Here is a 25,018-nt window from a genome sequence, read left to right as displayed (position 1 = left end):
ATCCTCCTGTGATCAGGATTCCTGTCTTATCAGAGTTCTCCAGTTGCAACGAGGATTTTACACTCTTAACATGGAAAGGAATGATGTAGCTTACACACAGAGGGACATTGCAAGTGTCCCACCCCAACCCCACATTTACCCTACAGGTGTTTGCCTCAAATGTTTCACGCGGGAAAGTATCTTGCTAGAAAACAGTGGGTGGCATCCAGTGTGACGTGATCAGGCTTCCTCTTCCTTTCGTCTCCCCTCCCCTCCTCTCAGATTTGCTCCAAAGGTTCTGGAGCAGATCTGAGATGTGTGTAAAGATTTGGGGGAAGTCTGAACCACTTGTGCACAGATGCTGTGGGTCACAATCCGATGCCCTATGTGCCTTTCAAGTCAGCAGTGACATGATGATGAGGCTGCCTTCACACCACCCACTTCCGTCTATAAAATGGCTGCAAAAAATATTCCAAAAAAGGAAGTATTGAAATATTATTGAATCATTTTATCTGGTCACCCTGATGCTGCAAAAAGGACTCAACACGTACACAGGAAGGAGAAAGCCTGACTTCTTTTAAGAATATTTGCTCTCTGAATGGTTTGCGTATCAAATGAGAGTGTCAACATCAAATGCTATCTATATATCCCCTATCACTGCTCCAAAAGGAGTTCCATATGGTGTGACAATGAATTATGAATGCAAGGATAAGTTACTATAGCTCTTCCCCGGCTGGAACAAATTGCTTTCTTCTTGTCAATATCTTCCCTTAACAACCTTTTGGTGTTGCTGGGGTAAACAAGAAGCACCTGCTTCTGCCTCAGGGACGGCAGTGCTCTCAAAATGGTTCTTAATCCTTCGATGCTGAAATGAATGTCAAACCATATTAGCACTGCAAAGAGCAGCTCATCGTGTTAAGTGTCGTTTGGCCTGGAAAGGTTTGGGCATCAAAACACAACAACGATGAAATGCTTTTTAATTGCTTACACAGCATTGCAAAACATTTTCAAGCTGGTAATATTTAGAGGCTAGTCTGCCCTGTGCTTGTAAAAGAGTTAATTAACTTTCTCGACAAGGGTGGTTCATGAGTCAGAGTAACTACTGCAGACGGACTTAAAATGAGCAATGAGAAGCTGAGAGAGAAAGATTGAATTCCATGGGCTCTTACACGGTTTAAATGGGCTATACAGTGGTACCTCGGGTTACATAGGCTTCAGGTTACAGACTCCGCTAACCCAGAAACAGTGCTTCAGGTTAAGAACTTTGCTTCGGGATGAGAACAGAAATCGTGTGGCGGTGGCGCGGCAGCAACAGGAGGCCCCATTAGCTTAAGTGGTGCTTCAGGTTAAGAACAGTTTCAGATTAAGTACGGACCTCTGGAACGAATTAAGTACTTAACCTGAGGTACCACTGTACCCTTTTTGAGATCAAATCAGAAAGTTCACTGCTACCAATGGGTTCACCTGCAATGGTGGTGTCAGGAGCTGGGCCTCAGTGGGGGAATGGTGGGGGACGCCACCCCTCCTCTTGAATCTTCCTCACAACAGGAGGACAGTATAGATTTAGAACAGTGGTTTGCAGAGGGGCATATTTCAGAGGCTGCAGAGGGCAAAAGTTGGGAAATATTGGAAGAGGAATAGCAGGAAGAAGAAGAAGCATCAGGGAAGAGACAGCTGACAGACTCAGTGCCCTTGAAAAGCATTCCTGACCCCCCCCCCCACTCCCAGTACCAGGTGGGTATTGCAGATGGTAAAACAAAGAGCTCAGGGGCAGAAAGCTCAGATTAGCCTATGCAGGAGTGATGCAGAATAGGGACGATGTAGGGGAGTGGGACTTGGAGCAATGCCATCATGGCATAGAGACTACACCCCTTTGTCTCTCTCTGTGAATACTGAATAAATGATGTGGTAAGGACTCTTCGCATTATCTGCTTTCTTTTGGCTGCCCCCTGGGAAGGGATAGTATTCCCTGAGCCTTGACAGGTGGTGGGACTGTTGAGATGGCTCACCTTTGGTAACTGATGAAATCAATTTATTTGCAGGATTACCCTACCCCAAATGTGCCCACACAACTGCTTCAATCTGCAGATCTGGTACTGTTACAGGTGCCACATAATACTTGTTCCACGTTTGTAATAAATTGATATTTTAATGCCGCATCACCCACGCCTCGGAACACCCAGCCAATTGGCATCAATGAGGTGTCTTCACTTGCTAAAAACATTTAGGCAAGCCTTTCCAGGCATGCAGAATGTTGGCATTCATAATTCATGCTTTTTCAAATGTTGTGATGCAGTTTTCCAAACAACAATTACAAAAATGTATATGTTAGAGGGCGGTGTGCATAAAAGTGAAGTTATGGGTGAAAATAACATATGGAAGTTAATTCTCTGGGACAAATTGCTTGCAAAAAATGTGTGTATTAGTCAAAACCACATTCAAAAATGTTTTAAGAATTTGCAAAGGCTGAACAATTTTCATGGCTTTTTTTAAATAGAATAATTGCAGGAATGTGAAGAAGTGAATTTCAGATTGGAAAAATTAGAAACTGAGACACTGAAATTGACAGATCCATCTTTACTGTTAATCCCCCTGGCAGATGAACAGTGTGGTTTTTGTAGAACCTCACCAGCTGAAGACTCCTAGCATTGGACTTAGCGCAGCATACATTCCCCCCCCCAAAAAAAAACCCCACTTTGTTTGTGAAATCAACACAGGGGCCTTATCTGCTGGTAGGGGTGTGAAGTAAAGAGTGGCACTGTGGTTTAAACCACTGAGCCTCTTGGGCTTGCCGCACGATGGGGTGGGCTCCTGCCAACCTAGCAGTTTAAAAGCACATCAGTGCAAGTGGATAAATAGGTACCACTGTGGCAGGAAAGTAAACGGCATTTCTGTGCACTCTGGCTTCCGTCATGGTGTTACGTTGCACCAGAAGCGGTTTAGTCATGCTGGCCACATGACCTGGATAGCTGTCTGTGGACAAATGCCAGCTCCCTTGGCCTGAAAAACAAGATGAGCGTCGCAACCACATAGTTGCCTTTGATTGGACTTAACCATACAGGGGTACTTTACCTTTCCACCTCAACCCTGATTGCCCATTCAGAAGGGAAGACAGAAAGAAGACAGGAATAATTATTTTGGTGATGGGACATAAGTTAAAGTGCTACATAGGCATTTTGGGCATTTCTGTAATTTTACCCCTAATTTCCTGACTCTCTGAGACAGGGAGTAAGTCTGCAATCCTATAACCATTTATGTGAGAGTAAGTCTCATATAGACATGCATAGAGTTGCACTGTGACTTCCTTTTTTGCCATTGGGAAAAGTAGACTTGGTGGATGAGAGGGAGTCAGAATCAATTGGGACTTGGAGCATTGCAGAGGGATTGTGCTGGACCTTCAAGAGAATGTGGAGCCGGAGTAACGATTTGAGGAAGGGCATTACATGTCTTAGCAATGAGAGAGTGAATGGCTTCGGCAGCAGGGGATAAGGTGGAAGTGAAAGGACAATGATGTGGCAATGAAGGTCCAAAGAGAAGGTGGCAGAAGAAAGCAAGGTGGAAAACAATCACAACATGAACTGGAGGCTAGGTTGGAAGCGGCAGAATTTTGCAACAGGAGAAATGCCATGGCTGAGCTTTTTGTTTTTGTTTTAAAGAGGGGCAGGGAGTAATGAAGCATAAACAGGGGTGTGAAATTTTGGTTTGGGAGACCAATAGTCAAAAGTATTTTTTAAAAGATAATGGAGACTGAAAGGCAGACATTCTCCACCCTCATCCTTCTATCATGGAAGGAGTCTCCATCCCCATTGTTCAGCCCGGACACTGAGGTCCAGCTCTGAGGGCCTTCTGGCGGTTCCCTCACTGTGAGAAGTGAAGTTGCAGGGAACCAGGCAGAGGGCCTTCTCAGTAGTGGCGCCCATCCCGTGGAACGGCTCCCATCAGATGTCAAAGAAATAAACAACTATCTGACTTTTAGAAGACATCTTAAGGCAATCCTGTTTAGGAAAGTTTTTAATGTTTGAGATGAGGAAGTGTTTTTAATATTCTGTTGGGAGCCGCCCAGTGTGGCTGCGGCAACCCAGCCAGATGGGTGGGATATAAATAAATTATTATTATTATTATTATTATTATTATTATTATTATTATTATTATTATTATTATTATTATTATTATAGAACAAAAGCAAAGGCAACCATGTCCAGTAATCTAAACTGGAGATGAGGAAGTGGCATCCAGGTTAGCTGACATTGGAGCTATGGATGCAGTCAGCATTTAGTTATAGGCTGAACAGAGCTTCCTCAAATGACTACTGGTATTTTCCAGAATTGGCACCTTCCACAACTGGTACTTTCTGTGGTTTCACAGGTGGGTTGATAGTACTGCTGCTGTGCTTGAAACACACACACATTTTGCTGTCCAGGAAAACTATAAAAAACACACACAACCAAACCAGTTCTGTAGGTTTTCCATGTGATTAATATTTAGCTAGGGAAAGGTAAACTGTGGGACAACTCTAAAAAGAAAGGGTGTTAAAAGTTTTACACTGAATTTTAATGTAATGAAAAAGTAGATTTCCAAGATGATGCTGACAACTTTTCTTGCTTTATTATCAGCTGATATAATAACACGTGGAACACAGGTAAATTAAGTTGTTATAACTATTATTAATGTAATATGTGTCTATGTCATGTTCAGGTAGAAGAAATGTACATTAAGTTGTCATAACTGTTTAGCATGCTATATATATTCATTTCATAATATAAGCCCTTTGCCCTTCCCTGCACTGCAAATGGGTGGCAGGAAATATTTTTCATCTGCTTATCTTGTTTGAATATTTAATGTCTGCGTCATCATGTGGGTTGAGACTTTGCATTAGGCTGTGAACGAAAGTCAGACTTGAATGGACACAGCTTCATCAACTTGGATTTGCATGAACTGATAAGCCAAGAATAAGGCTTGCATCTGTGGCGATTTGGACCTTTGATGGTGGATTGATGCTAGAGATGCTTGCTCAGGTGGAGTCTATCTTTCTTTGAGGTGAGTTTAATTTATTATTTGGGGATTCTGGTGGAAGATTTCCTATTGCCAGAAGAGAATAAAATGACTCTGAATCTACACACAAGATTTTGGATGTTTTTAAAAAACAAAACAGAAACTAAATCTCTTTCTCTTATCATTTCAATGTTATGCATATATATCACAAATATAAGATGCTAGTTATAGTTGGCAACTCACTAAAGTGACATTTAGTCAATGGGCATCTTGTTTTTAATTGGTTTATTTTAGTTGGAATAAAAGTTTATTTTAGTTGGAATAAAAGTTATATTTAAATTATGCCTGAAAATATTGCAGTAGAAGTGAGATACTCTGAACGGTCTGGGTTTCTTTGTTTGTTTAGCATATAAATTTTTGCATTAAATAAAGTATCTCAGTTTTGAAACCATTATGGTACTTATATTTGAAGACACATAGCAGTTTACCTTGCTTAGGAAATGCTGAAAGACAATGTATTATTTGGAAAGCATGTGAAACATGGCTAGTCTGAAGAGATATACATAAATTGTTTCCTGCTATGACCTCAGAATTACAATATTTTCATCTGAGATGCCCCTAATTAAAAACAAGTTAACTAGACATTAAAAGAAAAACACCTTTTGCAGTGGGTGGATGGATCTCATGAGATGAGGTGCATATCCTAAAATGCCAGTTGCCCTAACACAAAGAGCATTCCTTTACCAAGAAAATTGTTCCCTTGTGTATTGCTTGTTTAAATATATTTTCACACTAAATAAAAGATGCTTTAGTGCATACTTCTGTTTTCACAAGCACTCCTGCACTCCTGTTTCTGAGAACTCCTGAGATGAAGAAAATTTACTTGTAGCCTGTGCTTTCAATGGGAATAAATGAGGTGCCGGTACTCATGTTTTGATAAACATGCTGTGGGTGCCAGCACACAGTGGTTGCCATAGGTAGCAAAAAAAAAGAGGAAATGGTATTTTGTACTGGTGAGTATGGTAATAAAAAGCACTGCTTATAACTATGGTTGCAATTCTAACCATGTCTACTCAGTAAATCCCATTGAATACAGTGCAGCCTACCCCCAGGAAGGTGGGGTTACGATTCCAGCCTAAGAAACTTGACTGTGGGGGAAGTTCCAGTCATTTATCCCAATTCCACCTCCCCACACATTATTTCATCTGTGCCCCACTTTCCCATCTACCCCTGAGCTGTTGCCACAGGCTGAAAGCATGTGATAGGGCCATGCCTGCTTCTGATCTTCCAAACTTTGAGGAGGAAAGAGGTAAATAATATTTTTCCTGTTCTAACCCAGGAACTGTGATTGGGTGGTGCTGATTAGTTGTCTTTCCTTCCACCAACAGAACTGAATTTGTATTCACAGAATAGGGTTTTCTCATGGGTCTCCTAAGAATGTGCTTCTGAAAACTGGGCTGCCCTTGGAAAAGGGTGCAGTGTGGAGGGCCGCAGGGGGGAGGGGGGACCACAGAAGTTTCCCCATTGTATGAATGGAACAGAAATTACACGCTGAAATTATCCAATGATTTGCTAGTCCAGCATGCCTTTCTTCTTCTTGTGTCACAAGATGGATAAATAGATTCCACTTTTACAATGCTGATCTATTTCCTCACCTACTGGAGTTCCTTATTCCCCATAAGCACCAGGTACTTTCTTAAGTGCATGTTTCAATCTACATTTATTAAAGTAATGTGAAATATTTTCATTAACCATGCAAAATCTCACGCTGTGCTTCTAACATTCTGCCTTTCCAAAATTCTTTACAGAACTAAGAGTCAGAAAAACTAAACAAGTTTTTTGGGGGTCTCTCTCTCTCCTTTAAATAAACTCCATGGGAAATACAGGCACACTCAATTCCAAGCTGTTTACATTCCTAAACAGTAGCACTCACTTTTCTGGGACTATAAACAGTAGCACTCACTTTCCTGGGATTATAAACAAAGCAAATGCAACATGTGAACAACTTGGGTAAAATCTAAGAATGAGCATCCACTTTATGTTTGAAACCAAGGGAAGATGATGAGGGGAAAGCATTTTTTGGCTTGGCTCCTGCATCCTGTTATAGGCTTGCTTGCAGAGCTTAGGAAAGAGGCTTACACATTTCATTTACGCAACATCTGCAATGAAATTGTTAATGAGGGGCAACAGCAAACCCAGCCGATGAGTATTGGCAGGACTGTAGCCCAAGTGGGGCCATTGAGTAACAGGAGGGGGAAGGTATCAACATGCTCAGGGGAGCCCTGAAGTTTGCAAAAGTAGGAGTAGTTCTTGGGACAGGGGACCTAAGGTCTGGCACCTCCCTCTCAGGGGTGGGGGGAGGACGCAATCCATTGAAGTCTGAGCATGTTTAGAGGCCACAGAATCTTAAGTGTATATTGGGAGAAGGGCAGGACATGGAGAAGTGGAATGCAGTATCCCCAAAGAACTGGAACGGGGAACATTTAGTTGGCTTTTTAAAAGGATTAGACAAATTCATGGAGTACAAGGCTAGCAATGACTACAGGCTGTGATGACTATATTCTACCTTCACTATTGGAGACATTATGGCTCTGGATACCAGTTGCTGGGAATCACAGCTGGAGAAAGTGTCTGCTTTCCATAGGTATCTATCTATCTATCTATCTATCTATCTATCTATCTATCTATCATCTATCTATCTCTATCTATCTATCTTCTATCTATCTATCATCTATCTATCTATCTATCTATCTATCTATCTATCTATCTATCATCTATCATCTCTATCTATCTATCTATCTATCTATCTATCTATCATCTATCTATCTATCTATCTATCATCTATCTATCTATCTATCATCTTTTTAAAATTGTACACCGCCCCTCATCCATAGATCTCAGGGAAGTTCACAACATTACAATATAAAAAACACAAAATACATAATAAAAATAAGAACGAAAACACACACTAATAATTCCCTCTCTGACTGATGACAATCAGTGGTTAGCTAATGTGAGGAGGGGATGCTTCATCCTCTAGGGCACTTTCTATGTTCTTATGTTCAGTCTGTACAGCAACTTTTTGCTAGATATATAATATACAGTGGTACCTTGGTTTACAAACAGTCCTGTTTACTAACTATTCGGTTTATGAACTCCGCAGAACTGGAAGTAGTGTCCTGGTTTGCGAACTTTACCTTGGTCTAAGAACGGAAGCTGAACAGTGGAAGGGCACCGGCGGCGGGAGGCCTCATTAGGGAAAGCATGCTTCAGTTTAAGAATGGATTTGGTTTAAGAACGGACTTCCAGAACAGATTTAGTTTCTAAACTGAGGTATCACTGTATAGTTATATTGCTTTTTTGTAGAATCTGTTTTAAAAGAACAGGGATTATATACAACATGTTTATAGCCACGCACTGCTGGGGGGCAGGGGCGGAGAAGCCTTGCCGTTTCCACTGTAGAGTAAGCAATTAGTATTGTTCACCCATAGCTCTTAATATGTCTTGTAATATGTGCTTAACATACACAGCAATTGTGTATCTAGTAGTTCTGCTTTTTCAGACAAATATTAGCAGATAGATCTGCTGGATTACGCCTGTTTGCTCAACAAAGTAAGCAGAACTCAGCCACCGAGTGTTGCTTTCTGTACACAGTGACCCCTTTGAAAAAGAAACACAAAACAGAGCTCCGTTTGTGCCTTTTCTTCCCTTTATAGAGGCTTGCGCAAAAGGTTGGCTGCATGCGCTGTGCTGCGTGGCTCCTTTTGTTCCTTATGTGCCTATAATGTTTAATTAAATAGTAGTAAGGATTTGCCTTTCCAGTGAGTGGAGTGGAAAAAGTTTATAGAATCATTTGCTTGGTCCTCTCTCTCTCTTAGCAGCTGCTTCCTGGACATACTGGCTTTTAATAATGTACTCCAGTCTGACTTCTAGAGGGCTTAAGAACAAGCATTGCGATGGGGTTTGTAAACGGGACTTGTACCTTTTAGGAACAGCTTACAAGCTGGGTGGCTTCTCATCTAAAGATGTCTTGCAAGATGAAGAAAGCCCATGGGAATGGGAAACTGAGGCTATGGCAGAGACCCCACATTTTAACAGAGAAGGTAGAAATTTGAGATAGTTTAAAAGCCTACTTTTGCTATTCTACAGCACCTTCCTCTTACTGTATAAAGAAAAGACCTCCAAGATGGACTACGTTAAAGTATTTTTTTTGGGGGGGGGGGAGAAAGAGCAAAATATATTCTCTTCCTGAAAATATCACTCTTATTCAAGACACAGAGAAAGAGGCAGTTTCAAAACTGAGTCAGTGGATGATATCTAGCTAATGCAGCCCTATATCAGAAAGTTGTTGTTACAGGCAGCAACTGTTGTTTTAGGTGCATCCGATATGTGTGTGACCATGCACATGCCTATCTTGCTGAACCTGTAAGTGACCCAAATATACACAAAAAGGGGAAGAATGGGGCAGGGCAGGGGCAGAATGGGGTGTTTGCAGGCTTTTTCAATGGTGTTTCAAATATATGTGATTCCACCTAAATGTGTGGTATCTTGGAACGTAACCCCCATATAAATTAGAAGTTGCCATCATCATCATCACTGCAATCCAGTTCTTGCCCCTTGCTCTGGTAGGGCTTTATGGAGTGGCTGAACCACCTCTTACCACATTCACAGTCCTACCACACACTGCAACTGGAGCAGAAGTTAGGAAGACAGGAAGATAGCTGGCTGTGCAAGCCTAGAAAGGTATGATGGCAGTGAGATCTGAAGGGGACCCAGCCTAGAGATGGGGGAGAAATTTGATTCAGTTGGCATTTAAATGCAAGTCTATCAAATCTGCAGTTTTCAAAGCTGTATGGGAACCAAAACGCAGCCTTCCTTTGAAATTCCCATGTCTCTGAATTTTGCAATGCAATTCTCCAACCAAACAATGCTTACCAAAAATATTAGGGGAAAGTGTGGACGTATTTGTGAAAACAACATACAAAAATGCATCATAGGAGGGGAAATTGCTTGCAAATTAGTCAAGGCTGCATACAAAATGCTGTACACGAAGAAATTCATTCTAAAACGCTGGTGGGTTTTGATGAGGATTTGAAAAATAAAGAAATCTCAGATTTGCTGCAGAAATGTGGAGAATGAAATTTAAGCATGGAAAATGAGAAACGGAAAGAACTGAAAGGGGCAGCTCCTTCTGTCCCCTGGTCCAAAAGTTCCTGGGCCAACTCATCCCCTACCCACCTTCATCCCATCCCATTGGGGACTTTCTGTTGGCTACTGGTGGCGAGGATCTTACGAGGGCTGCTCTACCACCTGCACATTTGACAGATGAAAGATGGAGTGCAGGGACAGAGTGTCACTTGTCACAGCCCTAGAGCTGGGCAAACAAGTAACACAGCACAAGGGGTTTGGATTGCTCTGTTAGCCCTACTCAGAATAGACCCATTGAGTAGAGGCTTCTGAGTTGAATATCGGACTTCTGAGTAAACATGCTTAGAACTTGGCTGTAAGATATGTAGGGCCCAAAGCCATTTGGGGTTTATAGGTTAAATCCAGGAGCTTGAATTTGATTGGAAAGCAAGAGGACCTGGAGCCTATTGTTGCAACACAGATTTTATTCTCTGGGAAACTGGGTACCAACCTCACTGCTCTCCCCATTGCTTTAGTTACAAGGCAAATCATTCTGTGCTGCACCAGCTGTTAAGTTTTTGACAGCTCCTAGCATTAATATGGCATGTTCCCTTGCCATTTTTTTGTGGCACTTGTAAACTAGATGCAGATATTATAGCTTCTGTTTAACCTTTTATGTCTGCTACTTTTAAAAAAGATTATTTAAAAAGAAAAAAAGTTTAATGGATATGATTTACGGTTTCCTTTAATTGCCAACCCTAGTTTGTCAAATGCTGAGAAAATAGTTCACTAAAAAAGGAATTGTCCCAAATTAAACATTGTTGCATTTGGATGGCATGACATTCCATGGAAAGTTCAAGACTAGCACAAACATTATGATGGGATGCTCTAGGGCTAAAAATCTTTGCTAATGTTAGAGAAATACCTCAGCTAAATACATCGACTAATAGATCTTACCATAAGCAAAGTGAGACATTTACAGGCAACCCCATTTTGCGTGTGTTCAAAGCATGCACAAACATGCACAAGCGAGTCATTTTTGGACCTGGAAGAGGGTGGTATGGGGTGGGGCAGAGGTGTAATGGGGCATAACAGGGCTGGGTGGGCATATGCATGCTCCATCAACACATCTGATGGCCAGGAATGCAGGAAAATGTTGCCATTATGGGTTCCTACTGAACGTATTTCCAGCCACTCCATTCTATCCCTTGTGGGTCCCCCAGGTAGCATTCTTTGCCTACTGAGGATGCTCAGTCCATTCTGGAATTTTTTTGGGGGGGGGTCTCAATCATAGAGGTTTTTTCATCCTCTGAAAATCATGCTTGAAACCTCTCTCTTGTGTGTGGATGATACTGTTTGGGCTACATAAGGATTGGCACTTACCCTTGAACTTCATAAATAAAAAGAAATATTGACTTTTCAATACAAGAAAAGCTGACATAATTTGCAACTTGTCTAGTAAAACGAGGTCTCTCTAAGGTATTTGTTTAAGCATCAACACATTTTTCAATATATGTAAAATATATACCATAATAAATTGTCATAAACTATGCTCACCCACTCACAATTCTGAAGGCAGTCCTGTTTAGTGAAGTTTTTAATGTTTGATGTTTTATCATGTTTTTAATATTCTGTTGGGAGCTGCGCAGAGTGGCTGGGGAAACCCAGCCAGATGGGCAGGGTATAAAATTATTATTATTATTATTATTATTATTATTATTATTATTATTATTATTAAGCTTGGATTTGTGGACAGATGAGAAACAAGGATGTGGGCTTGCAATAGGTTTTTCCAGAGAGCTACATCCCAGGAAGTGTCAGGTGGCAGATTAGCAGCACAAATTTCCACCTCCAAAAGTGGTTCACATGGCCACATATCCCTTACCTCTCAGCTTTCTGATACTACATCTCTTGCCTTCCTCAGTAAAAATGTTCCAGAGGAGATGGTAGGCACAGAAAGACGAAGTGGAATATTTTTATAAAGATTTCTTTGATTGAGTGAGTGAGTGAGTGAGAGTGATTGAAGACCAAATGATGAATCAACAAACAGCCTCAGCACTCTGCAACCAGATGAATTTCACTGTTTTGTATTTCCAATCACCGCTATTGCATTGCTTATTAGAAATTGCCTAATTGCACATTTTCTGCTGCAATGTCTTATGGTGATCTTTTTATTTCTAAAATGCCCTTGTACTGTATACCATATTTGTGAGGGCTGGTTTTGGAGCTACTAGGTTGCTCAGTTGATTATTCTTTGATTCTGCATTTTCTCCCTTATAGGGACAATGTCACTGGCCCTGCACTGAGTAATCTCTGGCTCTGAGTAATCCTGGGTTAGATTGGGCCTAATCTGAGGCACTAAATAGGATCCCAGCCTAGATGATGTTGTGGATGAGATCACTGCTAGAAAGTCTAATAAAGCTGGGAGCCTAAATCTGAGTCCCCCTGCCAGGCACTCTACAGAACAACGTTCTAGATATGCATTTTTATAATCTACGGCCCATTTAAATGGAATGTCTCTTTCTCTTAGCTAAAGTGCTTTTCTTAATTTGTTTGTTTGCATTATTTTATTATTCCCCTGGTCCGTTCAACAAAACTGACAGATAGTGATGGGAATTATTATTTCTTAATGCAGTTATTTCTCTAACTGATAAATTTTAAGAATTGTCCAATTAGATCAGATCTGATTAGCTAGTTCTTAAAACAGAGCCATTTGTCATCATTAGGTGGAAAGGAGACTGGAGACAATTACTCACAAGGAAACTAAAATGAGGAAATGTAAAATATTAAATTAATCAAGATGGAGGATCTGCTAAATAGGAAACGAGCTGCACTGCTCAGCTGCCTGCTGAACTGTGGTCTGATTCTTGAATAGCCACAAGTGTTACACTTTCCCATGTGCAGCACTTGGGAGGAGCTCGTTTGAGTAAAAGTAATGACATGGAAGCAGGCCCTCAGAAGACTGTGGTCCAACTGAAGAGTATTCATTTGCTGTTAGGGACTGGGCAGAGGAGGAATGGTGGAGACCGCCTCCCTAGCCTGACCCTTCTAGAGAAGAGGAAGATGGTTTAGATTTACAACAGGGGTTTGAGGGAGGTCACAGCTCATAGGCAGATGAGGGGGAAAGTTGGGAAATAATAGGAGAGGAAGCAGCAGAGGGGCAACTGCTGATAGACACAGTGTCTTTAGAAAGCATTCCAGACCCTCCATCTCCCAGAATCTGGTGAGCCTTGAAAGTAGGAGAGCAAAGAGCTCAAAGACAGAGGGCACGTAGCAGCACCCGTGGAAGAGACAATGAGAATGACAAATGAGGAAGTGGGAGAAACAGGGGGTGGAGATTCACTCAGGACAATGCCAATATCCAAGTAAATATTAAATAAAAACAGGATGATAAGAAACATACCCTTGTCTTGTACATTCCTGGGCAACCAGCCTGGAGTTGCTGGCAGCAGCCTGACATTTGCTCTGTATAATACCGCTTGAGTATGACATAGTAAATTGCAACAATATTGACCCAAAACATTAATTTAAGCTGCAATGGTGAATCTAGGCATCCTTAAAGGTTTATCTCCCCTCCCTTCTTAAATATTTTGGCCTAAGGTCGATTTCTCTAACAAAGTGCTCTCCAAATGTTGTAGAACTCCAATGCTCAGCCCCAGCCAGGAAGGTCAGGATGAAGAGAGTTGTGCTGTAAAACATCTAAAGGGCATCAGGTTGGGGGTGGCTTAAAGAGAGACCAATGGCTTTGGCAAAAAATCAGATTGAGACCCTTCACTCCAAAACATTTCATGGCCTCTTGTGTTCTGGAATCCATCATTTAACATAATTTATCATGTTCTCATTCACGATGAAGAGAACACAGAGGAGAATTTCTTAGAAATGAATCAACAAAATAGCCCACAAAAAGTCAAGGAAACCAGACTGAAAGGGAGCAGATGAACCTTTGGATGAGTAGCACCTTCAAGATACTAAATCTTCTGTCACAACAGTGGGAAAGTTTAAGTCCAGCTGTTTTCATCTAGGCTGGGTCCAGAATCATAGCTCATACATCATTCCATGCTGCACCGCAGTAAAGATGGAAAGTAAGGATTTGGACCTGTCATGTAAAATATTCACTGTCTGGAAAAAGCATTTCAATCACTTGGGGGTGTGGGTGGGGAAACTCTCTTAAGAGTAACGTAGAAAATCTCATGGGCTAAATGCCCAGAAAGAGATTCTTAAGGGAACCATTTGCTAGGCTAGAAGAGTGTGCTGGTGTGTTTCCAAAATAATGTATTTCTTTATCTATTTATCTATTTATTGATATCCTCATTTCAACTGAGTTTTTATCATGCCAGGAACAAGACATTTCCACATCCTGACAGTCTAATCCTTTTTTTGCTTTTTGCCACTATCCTCTGTAGAGCGGCAAGCAAAGTATTGTATGCAGCAGCTAAAGTGTCACCCTTTGCAAGGCAAGTGGAACAAACTTTCATCCCTCCACAGCGATATATTCCAGCAAACAACTGTGTTGGCACTAAGAAGAATGGGAAGCCTGGGAGAGGGGAGAATACCAAAGAGTTTTACCTGCTGAGTATGCAGTACTGTCCAGGCCAGCTCCTACTGCATCACAGTCATTTCTTGGTAACTGCAGTGAAGTAATCAGTACTATTGAATGATTAATTATTTGGCTGGAATCATTCTGCTCAGCTCATTTGGGCAAATAGGCAGAGTCCATTTGTATTAAGGAACTGGTTTGTTGACTGGATTGCCAGTGTTCCATTTCTGATTGAAAAGCCGCATCCCCTTCCTCCTCCTTATGACTGTTTTATTTTTTACTGGAAAGCCCACTGGCAAATATTGTGATAGACTTAAAAGTCCATTATTGACAGTGTGAAGTCTTCCTGCATCATGATTTTCCTCTGTACGTTATTTACACATCGGGTCTTTAAAAGCTGAATATGCCATTCTAAAGATTTGCTAACACCTTGAAAGGGCTCCAAGGCTTATGTCAGGCTTGCACAGCTGACATAAGGTGTGGAAACTTTTTCCTCTTGACGGCCATATTCTGATGGGGAAAGTTGCCGCAATGTCGCTTGCACACATGTGGTGAGAGGAGCCAGCTCCCCACACCATTTGTGTGCCCAGACATGCAAGCACACACACACACACACACACACACACACACACACACACACACACACTACAAAGTGCATTCACACAATCACACACCCTTAATGAAATCCACCCCCTCTCTCACATAACATCCACACAATTACAAACTCTTAACACAGAAGAAAATAAAACTCACACCTGTTGTCTCAGCCCTAAATATTAATGTTGTAATTTTCTCTCCTGGCAGGAAGCCCCCTTCTTCTGGATGGTAACAATAAATAGATCCTGTTTTGACCATAAAAGAAGAACTGCACACACCGCAATCAGGCTGCGCCTAAAATGTGCTTTCAGGAATCTGAGTCTTTAGGAAGGATGCAGTTGTGTTGTGAACACATAAATGGCTCCTGCATAAAGAGCAGCTGGTCAATCAGCATTCGTATTTCCATGTATATCTTCATGGTGTGTGTGATCCTGGCGACCCTAGCTGGCAATTTGACTGTGATCATCTCAATATCGCACTTCAAGCAGCTCCACACCCCAACCAATTTCTTAATCCTCTCAATGGCCACAGTGGACCTTCTCCTTGGTTTCCTTGTCATGCCTTATAGCATGGTGAGGTCGGTTGAGAACTGCTGGTATTTCGGAGAATTCTTCTGCAAAATCCACACCAGCATCGATATCACTCTGAGTACAGCCTCCATCTTCCACCTCTCTTTTATCTCCATTGATCGCTACTACGCTGTGTGTGACCCACTGCGATACAAAGCAAAGATCAGCACAGGGGTCGTATTGATCATGATCTTTGTAAGTTGGGTCTTCCCTGCTACATTTGGCTTTGGGATGGTCTTTTTGAAGTTAAACATGATTGGAGCAGAAGAGACCTTCTATAAGCTCATCTACTGCGTGGGAGGCTGCTTTGTCTTCTTCAATGAAACATCAGGAGTGGTGGCCTCCGTGGTTTCTTTTTACATCCCTGGATTTGTCATGTTGTGTGTCTATGGGAAGATATACACTATAGCCAAAAGGCAAGCCAGGTCCATTAAGGCTGCTGCAAACCAAATACAGATCAGATTTGAGCATCACATTTCACACAGCAGAGAACAAAAAGCAGCCAAGACTTTAGGCACTGTGGTCGGTGTCTTCCTCATCTGCTGGTTCCCATTCTTTTTCTGCACGGCAACAGATCCCTTTATGAATTATGCGATACCTCCCGTTCTCATTGATGCCCTGGTTTGGTTTGGTTACTTGAACTCCACCTTCAACCCAATTGTTTATGCGTATTTTTACCTGTGGTTTCGAAGGGCCTTGAAGATGATTGTACTGGGGAAGGTTTTTCAGCAAGATTCATCCAGGACTCAGCTCTTTATGGAGTGAAGCACGTCGAGCTTTGAGAGCATTTTCTTCAGTATTTTACCAGGCACTGTCCATTTTGAAGCAGAAGGTCAAAGTGAAAAAGCATGTGGGATGCTTCAGTGCAGTTGCTCCAGCAGCCCCATCATGGCCCAGAAACAGGGTGCAGACAAATAACCAACCAAGAGAGAAGTATGGGTGCCAATGGGCCACAACTTATTGGCAAACAGACATAGGCAGAGCAAGCATGCATTGGGTCACACTCTGTTGACATCAAAGACTTTCAACCTGTAAGCCAACCTTCATTGGCTGGGGCATCCATTTGGTGGGTTATCCAGCTCTGAGAGACCAGTGTGGTACAAAACCAAGCATCTGAGACCACTGGTAGCTTGAGATGGCTGCTAAGCAGCCTAGCCCACTGGACCTTGAGCTGGGAGCTGCTCACCTTTCAGGTCCCCTAAAGGGAGCCCCCTTTATCCACCCAGCCTACCCAATTCTATTTCTGCCAAGTTGCAACAAAGAAGAAGGAACGCGTAACAGAACTCTTGCTACCCACCCAGAGAAAGACTAAGGGCCAGTTGAGATTGAGTGTGGAATTCATTTTCAGCCCTGTTAACCAGCCACTGCTGCAAGCCCCAGGAAGTTTTGTCTATTGATGGAAAAGGAGGAAGAATGAAATGGTAGCTGGTCCTTTGGAAGGTTCCTGTAACCCCACAACTCTAGAAGTTTCCACTCGGCTGCACAAGATGCAGCCCAGCCCCCCTCCCCGCCGATATTGCAAAAGCCCCCTCCTTCTTCCTTTGCCATGGCAGCCCTCCCAACCATCCTGGCAGCTCTCATGAGTTCACTGGGCCAAGGGTTGTAGCTGTCAAACTGATCAGCAAGCAGGTCACAACATTTTTATTGTTACTTTGGATTTGGAGTTTGTTACTGCTATGAGTTTGGGGAGGACGAAGTAGGCTGTATGCAAGATCCTTCAAAACCCTGGTTTCAGCAAGTGTTAAAATATAAGCCAGGCTAGCTTCCTATGTTGAGGTGATAGCCTGGGTGATGGACTGTTAAGAGAACAAAGGGCTCTGTGCGAGACAGAAAATAAGTAGCCCCCCCCCCCGACAAAACCAAGTTTGGAGGAGAGAGTTAGCAGTGATGTGGCCTAGAAGGAAAGTAGCAAGCTGGGGAGAAAGGGAGAGCAATGTTTGATTTCTGTTTGACTCCACGGCTGTGGCTATGAAAGAAACAAGATGCTTTTGGGGTGTTAATGCTGTGAACCCCTCCATCAGAGGTTTAGGTTGTATATATGTTTAATATAAACCATATATCATAAAGACACCCCAGTCTCTGCCATGCCTTATTTCCAAAAGGAAACATGAACCCTGGAACTGCTGCAATGTCGCACTGCTCAGAGATTGGGGTGACGTGCAACTTTATATTAAGAAACAGAAAGTGGGATTAATGGCTATGTGCTTCTGTCCCGCTCTTTCTCTTTACATTATCACTAATGAAATGGCCCTTGTTTTGATGAGAAAGGGATTGTGAAGGAAAGAGCTGCATATTGCAGAGATGCTTGGGGTTGGGTCAGGTTGTGAGGGCACTGGAACAGTGCCTTCAAATGCAGTGCTCCACTTAACCTTTGCTATACACATGGGTTTTTGTTGTTGTTGTTTCTTAAACCTGTGCAGTTACCAGATCTGTCCAGTATGTGATGTTATACAACAGATAACAATAAAACACATTTGCTGATCAAAGCAACATGTCTGCTTTTGTAAACCTGGCTTAAGTATGTTGATTGCTGAAATGAAAATTGTGGCCCCACTCCCCCCTTTAAGTAAAAGACCTGACTTTTAACAAAAAGGAAAGTTATGGGGAAGGGTCATAGTTCATGGAGTTGGAAGGGACCCCACGGGTCATCTAGTCCAACCGCCTGCAATGCAGGAATCTCAGCTAAAGCATCAGTGACAGATGGTCACCCAACCTCTGCTTAAAAACCTTCATGGAAGGAGAGCCCACAACCTCCAGAGGGAGACCGTCGAACAGCTCTTATTGTCAGAAAGTTCTTCCTGATGTTAAGTCAGAATCTCCTTTCTTGTAACTTGAAGCCATGGGTTCGAGTTCTGCTCTCAAGAACAGGAGAAAACAAGCTTGCTCCATCTTCCATGTGACAGCCCTTGAGATATTTGAAGAAGACGGCTATCATATCTCCTCTCAGTCTTCTTTTTTCCAGGCTAAACATACCCAGTTCCTTCAACAGTTCCTCATAAAGCTTGATTTCCACCATCTTGGTCGCCCTCCTCTGTGTATGTGTAGTAGAACATCTGCTTTCCATACAGAAAGCAGGTTCAATCCCTTGTCTTGAAACCCTGGAGAGCTGCTGCCAGCCAGTGAGGACAATGCTGAGCTAGACTGACTCAGAGCTATGTGGCTTCCTGTGCTCTGTATTCCTCTCAGTACCAATGTGCATGATTTCCCTTGATTTAATTCTCCTTGATTATGTTTCGTAAACCACTTACTGAGAGATCTGCATTGGCTCCCAGTACGTTTCCAAGCACAATTCAAAGTGTTGGTGCTGACTTTTAAAGCCCTAAACGGCCTTGGTCCAGTATACCTGAAGGAGCGTCTCCACCCCCATTGTTGTGCCTGGACACTGAGGTCTTCCTCCGAGGGCCTTCTGGTGGTTCCCTCATTGCGAGAAGTGAGGTTACAGGGAACCAGACAGAGGGCCTTCTCACTAGTGGCGCCCACCCTGTGGAACACCCTCCCTTCTGATGTCAAGGAAATAAGTAGCTATCGTATCTTTGAAAGACATCTGAAGGCAGCCCTGTTTAGGGAAGTTTTTAATATTTAATGCTGTATTGTTTTTTATACTTGATTGGGAGCTGCCCAGAGTGGCTGGGAAAACTCAGCCAGATGGGCGGGGTATAAATAATAAATTATTATTATTATTATTATTATTATTATTATTATTATTATTACTGAAAATTTTACTACTTATTTAAAGTTCATATCTTACTTTTCTTCATACAATGTCAGGGCAGTTTACAGCAATGAACACATCAGACAATTGGTAACAGTAAATAAGTGATAACTCAGTAAAATGAGACAAAACACCTCCCATTTGTCAATATGTCACTGCCAGTTCAATATTTCTTTTACTACAATTTAAATTTCTTCCTAACAAATAGATCAAAGGTTGACCTTGTATCCATCAGCATGGTTATTTAAGTATGTGACCTAACTCAGGAATAACTTCTTCCTCTTGTGACTGATTAGGCAAAGTTTCCCCAAGAGTCTCGCTGCCTTTTGTTTTCAAAGTATAATGTCCCATCAGAGACAACCATGTTTTTGCAAAAGTCCTGCAGTATATGGCTTCATTAGCACCTAATCAGTGCTGTTGTGTAGCTGTCCTCACTAAAACTGAGAAATGCATCAGAGATGTGTTAATGAGGTCTCTTGGTTTCTGTTCAGATCCAGTCATATAGCAAATGAGAAGCAAATGAGGGAAATGTGTTGCACTTTTGTCTGATCCCATTTTGGATGGAAATTAACCTGTGAGCAGGTAAACAAATACGTCTTCAAAGCATCATTAGCCTTATTAGCACTTGAGACATGGGTGATCAGCACATCTAATTGCTCATCTAACTGAACAGGTCCCGGAGGCCAACTCCCTTTCCCTTTTGTTTTAAATAGGTACTTTGTGGACAATGTCATCTTTTTCTCTTTCATGAGAACTAAAAAGATCATGAAGACTGATAGTATGAAAGCATTTGCTTAGCAAACTACTACTGGTGAACCGGTTCAAGTAAATCAAGCAATTCGCTAGTGAATTAGAAATTCAAAGAGACAGTTGTGTCTAATCACAACTACCCCCTTTAATTTTTTTTCAATATAGCCGCCGCCTCTTCCTCTCATAATGGGGGACCACTTTCTCTTCTACTCCCTACTACACACCTATTGTGTTTCCTCCTCTCTGGCTTTTCCTTCTAGCCTTCCCTATGGGCTGCTCTCTGAGAGTCAAAGTAGTCATGATGATGAATATGCCATTGGAAACTGCAACCAAAAAGCAAGTGTAGGGACCCCCCAATTTTTTATATGGGAAGAGAAGCCACAACCCTTTCCTTACCTGTCAAGGTCCTCAAAGAGAATTGTTTTCTCTGTTCAGGGTATTTCAGGTAATAATTCTGAAAGTTCAATTTTTCACTGGCCTTTTCCTGCTCATCACTGTCATGCCCTGGCCAAGGATGATCTGGAGCCCCCAGAAAGCAGCTGAGTCGGAGCCGGGACCCTTGTGGGAGACTAGCAGGGACCACTCCCAGCAGAAAGCAAGAAGCAGAAGGCAGAACCACCATCAAGTCCCTGCAAATGACAGCACCTCTAGAGGCAGGCCAAGATAGTCACAGTTAGGAGGAGTGCTTGGTTGCAGAAGAGGATTCCTTGTGAGGAGGGTCCTTTTCATGAGGAGGACTCTATGGAAACCTCTAAAGGGCTTCAGCTGGGCCCATGGTGAGGTTCTGATAGCTCTGGCCTAAAAGCCTCAATGTGAGACTGGGAGAGCTACTGGAACAACATCTTGCTGCCAGCACTGTGTTCTGCTTACCTGGACCTTGGTTTGTCCATCAACTTGCATTTCCCCCCCGAGTCCCTGCTTGACCTAGACCTCCCCCAAACTGGCCCTCAACTTGCCTTGAACCCCTGTTAGAACCACTTGGGCCTTGGGTTGGCTTTGGACTTTGCTGCTCTCTGTGCCCATGATAGCCTTTGTTATATGGAAGGTTATCTGGGATCCTGCTAGGATAGGAAATTCAATTCCAGGGAAGTTCCTTTCTCCATTCCTTCCGCCTGCCCTCATAGCTCTTGTGGAGATGTAGGCTATGGTTGGAATGTACATAGATGAACCTCAGACTTGTGCACCGACCCCCATCCACTCTGGTATGGTCGTGGGGAGGAGACTGGAAGCTTTTACTTCTAACTAGTTCAGCATCAATCCAGACAAGCAGTGGTTAATCTTAGATATAGTGTATTGAATCAAGACAGCTTCAAATAATGGCTTATGAAGCTGTTGTATTTTTAATATGATATCAAAATTAACCACAGCTTACGCTTACGATGTTTCAATAAAATGTGGTTAATTAAAAATGGATGCCACATCAGAGGAGGACAGAAGGAATGGAAGCTCAGCCAACAAACTCAGACCTTGCTTAGGCTTGTTTATACAATTGCATCACCATAGCTCAACCATGGACAGTAGAGGGGTCAATCTCTCTATGTGTCTGTCACAGTAGAGCTTAAACCACCATGCTGCTGCTTCCTTCTTCCTGTCTGGCAACTGGATATGTGTGTGTTCCACATTTAAAATGGAATTTATCACATTGGTACCAATGGGAGCTTTTGTCCCAGGGTTAATAGCATTTTGGGGGAGATGGGATTTTCCTTTGGACAGCTCCCTACACACCCATGTTGGTTTCAAAAAGTTTTTAAGCATGCATGTTCATTGCTAAAATGCAGTTTAGGTCACATGATCTCATCGGTCTTTGGAGAATCAATCTTTTCATGATGTATTTGGGCAAACCTATACATAGTACATATTTATATGCATGTGTATGTATTTATTTTTTAGGATATTTAGGGATCACCCTTTGTCCAAAAGGGCTTAAGGTGAAATACAACAAGCACAAAAGCAAAATACAGAAAACATTAATAAAAGAATGTAGAAACTAAATTTAAAAAAGAAAATAATGAAAACAAGGAGTTTCACATTAATAATTAAACAGCTCATTTTATTATCATTTTCAAATCACATTCAAGTCACCTTTTATTTGATCATAAAGTCTGCTAGCTGCTGGAGAGTATGTGTGATCCTGAGAGGATCCAACCTTTCTGGAGATTTGACCTCACACTTGTACTTAACCCCACCTCCCAACTAAACTTCAGCTTTTCTTGTGCTTCATATTCTCTTGAGTTCTTGCTGTCGTGTCATAAAAGCACAGCAGCTTTATAATCCCAGTTTATTTTAAAACAGGATATCAGAAAGGTCTGAGCCTTCCAGACGTCTCATTCAAATTTAATATTTAAATGGTGGTGTGTAAGCGGACTCAGGTAGGAGAAGAAAGAAGCATGTAAATGTATTAAATGCTATTTTGACTTTTTGTGTACCCATCTCAAGGGCAAGGAGAAAGAGGTCCACAGTTTTGTTTTCATTTTTAAAGAGGTCCACTGTTGTGGGGGAAGATCAGACCTCCTCTTCCTCTTCCACGTCCGTCTGATGTTGAGGCATGTTAGGGTTGTTCTGGGAGAGGTTGTAGAGCCACAGTCTTCCAGTTTGCTTGACATGTTCCCAGAACAGGAGGCAGATTATATGAGCCCCGGATCCCAGTGAAGCAGAACAGGAAAAAAGAAAAAGGGACCAAGCAGCCCTCCATCTTCTCTGGCTGCTGGCATGAGCTCAATAGGGCATAGGAAAAGGTGGGTTGCCTGCCTTCAGTTCTCCCATTCCTCCCCCTTTTGATTTTGTCTGCCTGTATATTTCTCCACAAAGCCATGTTACAACATAGGGGAGTTATTCACATTTGCCAAATGGGGCAGATTAGTCACAGGGTAGCCTGACAAACTGATCCACAAATTGGTTAACGTGGCTTACTTAGGAGGACTAAGCCAATTACCGATAATAGGATTTAAGAGTCAATCCCATCAGTTACTGCACCAGTAAAGAGGAATTCAAGATTGGCAAAAATCTTGGCCACTTTGCTTCATGACTTCTGGTTTTGGAACAGACTTTCCCATGGATTCAGGATGAATGACACAATTAAGCTGTGGCATACGCTGGCACACTGCCATGGCAAAGACACTGTTCTGAGGACCAAACTAGATGTGCTCTTACTAAGCAGCAGGCAGCCATTTATCTTGTTTTTCCTTAACTAAATACAGGCATTGGGGAGCCTGATTCTCACTATGAAGGCAACATGCAGAGGGCAGGGAAGCTTATCTGTTGACTCTCCCATTGCACAGAGAACAGAGATTGGCACCCCAAATGCACTAGATGCCCATTCTTAAGCAGCCTTATTCAAAAACATGGGATGAGGTAGTGAAGAGTTGAGCCTCACCTCCTTGTGTGCTACCTCTGCAATAAGAAACAAGATCCTCCTTGTTTGTTAAGGAGAAACAAGATACGGAGAGGCCAGCGACATATCAAGTGTGGGGTAACTTGCATGTCATTCTCAGTGGCCATCAGTCAACACAATCAGCTACAATAGGTCAGAAAGATTTATGGTAAAGCCTCTGGACAGATTACAGGAGAGCTGCAAAACAGCATGTGTCCCTTTCTGCATTAAATATTCCATATTCCTATTTTCAGATGAAGAATGGTGGTTTTTCTTAACTCCTCTGTAGCTGCCATTGATTGCTCTGGCTTTGGAAATGGAAGCTGCCTTGAAAATCTCAGGTCAGCAGGTGTTCGGGGAGCCATGTATATATCCCTGATTGGACTCATCGTTGTCACTGTCTTTGGGAATTTGGCAATCATCGTTTCCATTTCGCATTTCAAGCAGCTGCACTCCCCAACTAATTTCCTCATCCTTTCCATGGCAGTCACTGACTTCCTGCTCGGCTTCCTCATTATGCCCTACAGCATGATCCGATCTGTAGAGAACTGCTGGTACTTTGGGATCACCTTCTGCAAAATCCACTACAGCTTGGACCTGATGCTCTGCTTGGTTTCCATTTTCCACCTCTGCTCCATTGCTGTCGATCGCTTCTATGCCATCTGTTTCCCTCTTCACTATTCATTGAAAATGACTATCCCTACAATCAGGCAATTGATTGTTGTTTGTTGGTCAGTCCCAGCTTCTTTTGCCTTCGGGGTGGTTTTCTCTGAAGCATATGCCTCTGGCATCGAAGGCTATGAGCTTTTAGTTGCATGTTCTAGTTCTTGCCCGGTGATGTTTAATAAGCTGTGGGGTGTAGTTCTGTTCTCATTTGGCTTCTTCATCCCTGGCTCTGTGATGATAGGAATTTATGCAAAAATCTTCCACGTGTCCAAAAAGCACCTGAGGGTCATGAAGAACAGATCTGAAAATGTGGGTGATGAAAAACACAACCAGGTTTCTAAGAGTAAGGACAGGAAAGCAGCTAAGACCTTGAGTATTGTGATGGGGGTTTTTCTCTTGTGTTGGCTTCCATGTTTCTTCACCATTTTAATCGACCCTTTTATAGGGTTTTCCACTCCTGAAGTATTATTTGATGCCTTAACTTGGTTTGCCTACATCAACTCCACCTGCAATCCATTAATATATGGGTTTTTTTATCCATGGTTTCAAAAAGCACTTAGGTACATCCTCATAGGAAATATCTTCCACTCACAGTCCTGCACTGCTAACCTTTTCCTTGAAAATCAATAAATTAACATGTGTTCAAGTGAGGCATTCAGTGGTTTCTCTCACATAACATGTATGTTTAAATAAATTCAAAGTATGTACCAGAAGAACTG

General features: G+C 42.3%; 2 protein-coding genes across 3 annotated transcripts; both read left to right on the top strand.

The window, feature by feature from the left end:
- The first annotated feature begins 4,884 nt into the window (after positions 1 to 4,884).
- LOC308583612 (trace amine-associated receptor 1-like) lies at positions 4,885 to 18,263 on the top strand. 2 transcript variants are annotated; one of them, XM_081187780.1, is made up of 2 exons: positions 4,885 to 5,016; positions 15,440 to 18,263. In XM_081187780.1, the coding sequence occupies exon 2, from the start codon at positions 15,532 to 15,534 to the stop codon at positions 16,564 to 16,566; it is 1,035 nt and encodes a 344-aa protein (XP_081043906.1). In that variant the 5' UTR covers positions 4,885 to 5,016; positions 15,440 to 15,531; the 3' UTR covers positions 16,567 to 18,263. The 2 variants fall into 2 exon arrangements, with proteins under 2 accessions (XP_081043906.1, XP_081043907.1); XM_081187781.1 differs by lacking the exon at positions 4,885 to 5,016 and adding an exon at positions 14,638 to 14,721.
- TAAR2 (trace amine associated receptor 2) lies at positions 4,928 to 24,929 on the top strand (the record flags this gene model as incomplete). Its single annotated transcript, XM_081187779.1, has 4 exons — positions 4,928 to 5,016; positions 20,005 to 20,095; positions 22,556 to 22,632; positions 23,888 to 24,929. The coding sequence occupies exon 4, from the start codon at positions 23,895 to 23,897 to the stop codon at positions 24,927 to 24,929; it is 1,035 nt and encodes a 344-aa protein (XP_081043905.1). The 5' UTR covers positions 4,928 to 5,016; positions 20,005 to 20,095; positions 22,556 to 22,632; positions 23,888 to 23,894.
- Positions 24,930 to 25,018: the final 89 nt, after the last annotated feature.

This window comes from Podarcis bocagei, assembly GCF_964188305.1.
Source record: "Podarcis bocagei genome assembly, chromosome: 3".
NCBI lineage: Eukaryota > Metazoa > Chordata > Lepidosauria > Squamata > Lacertidae > Podarcis > Podarcis bocagei.
Note: the sequence above shows the minus strand (reverse complement) of the source record. Positions and strands in the feature narration are given on the sequence as shown.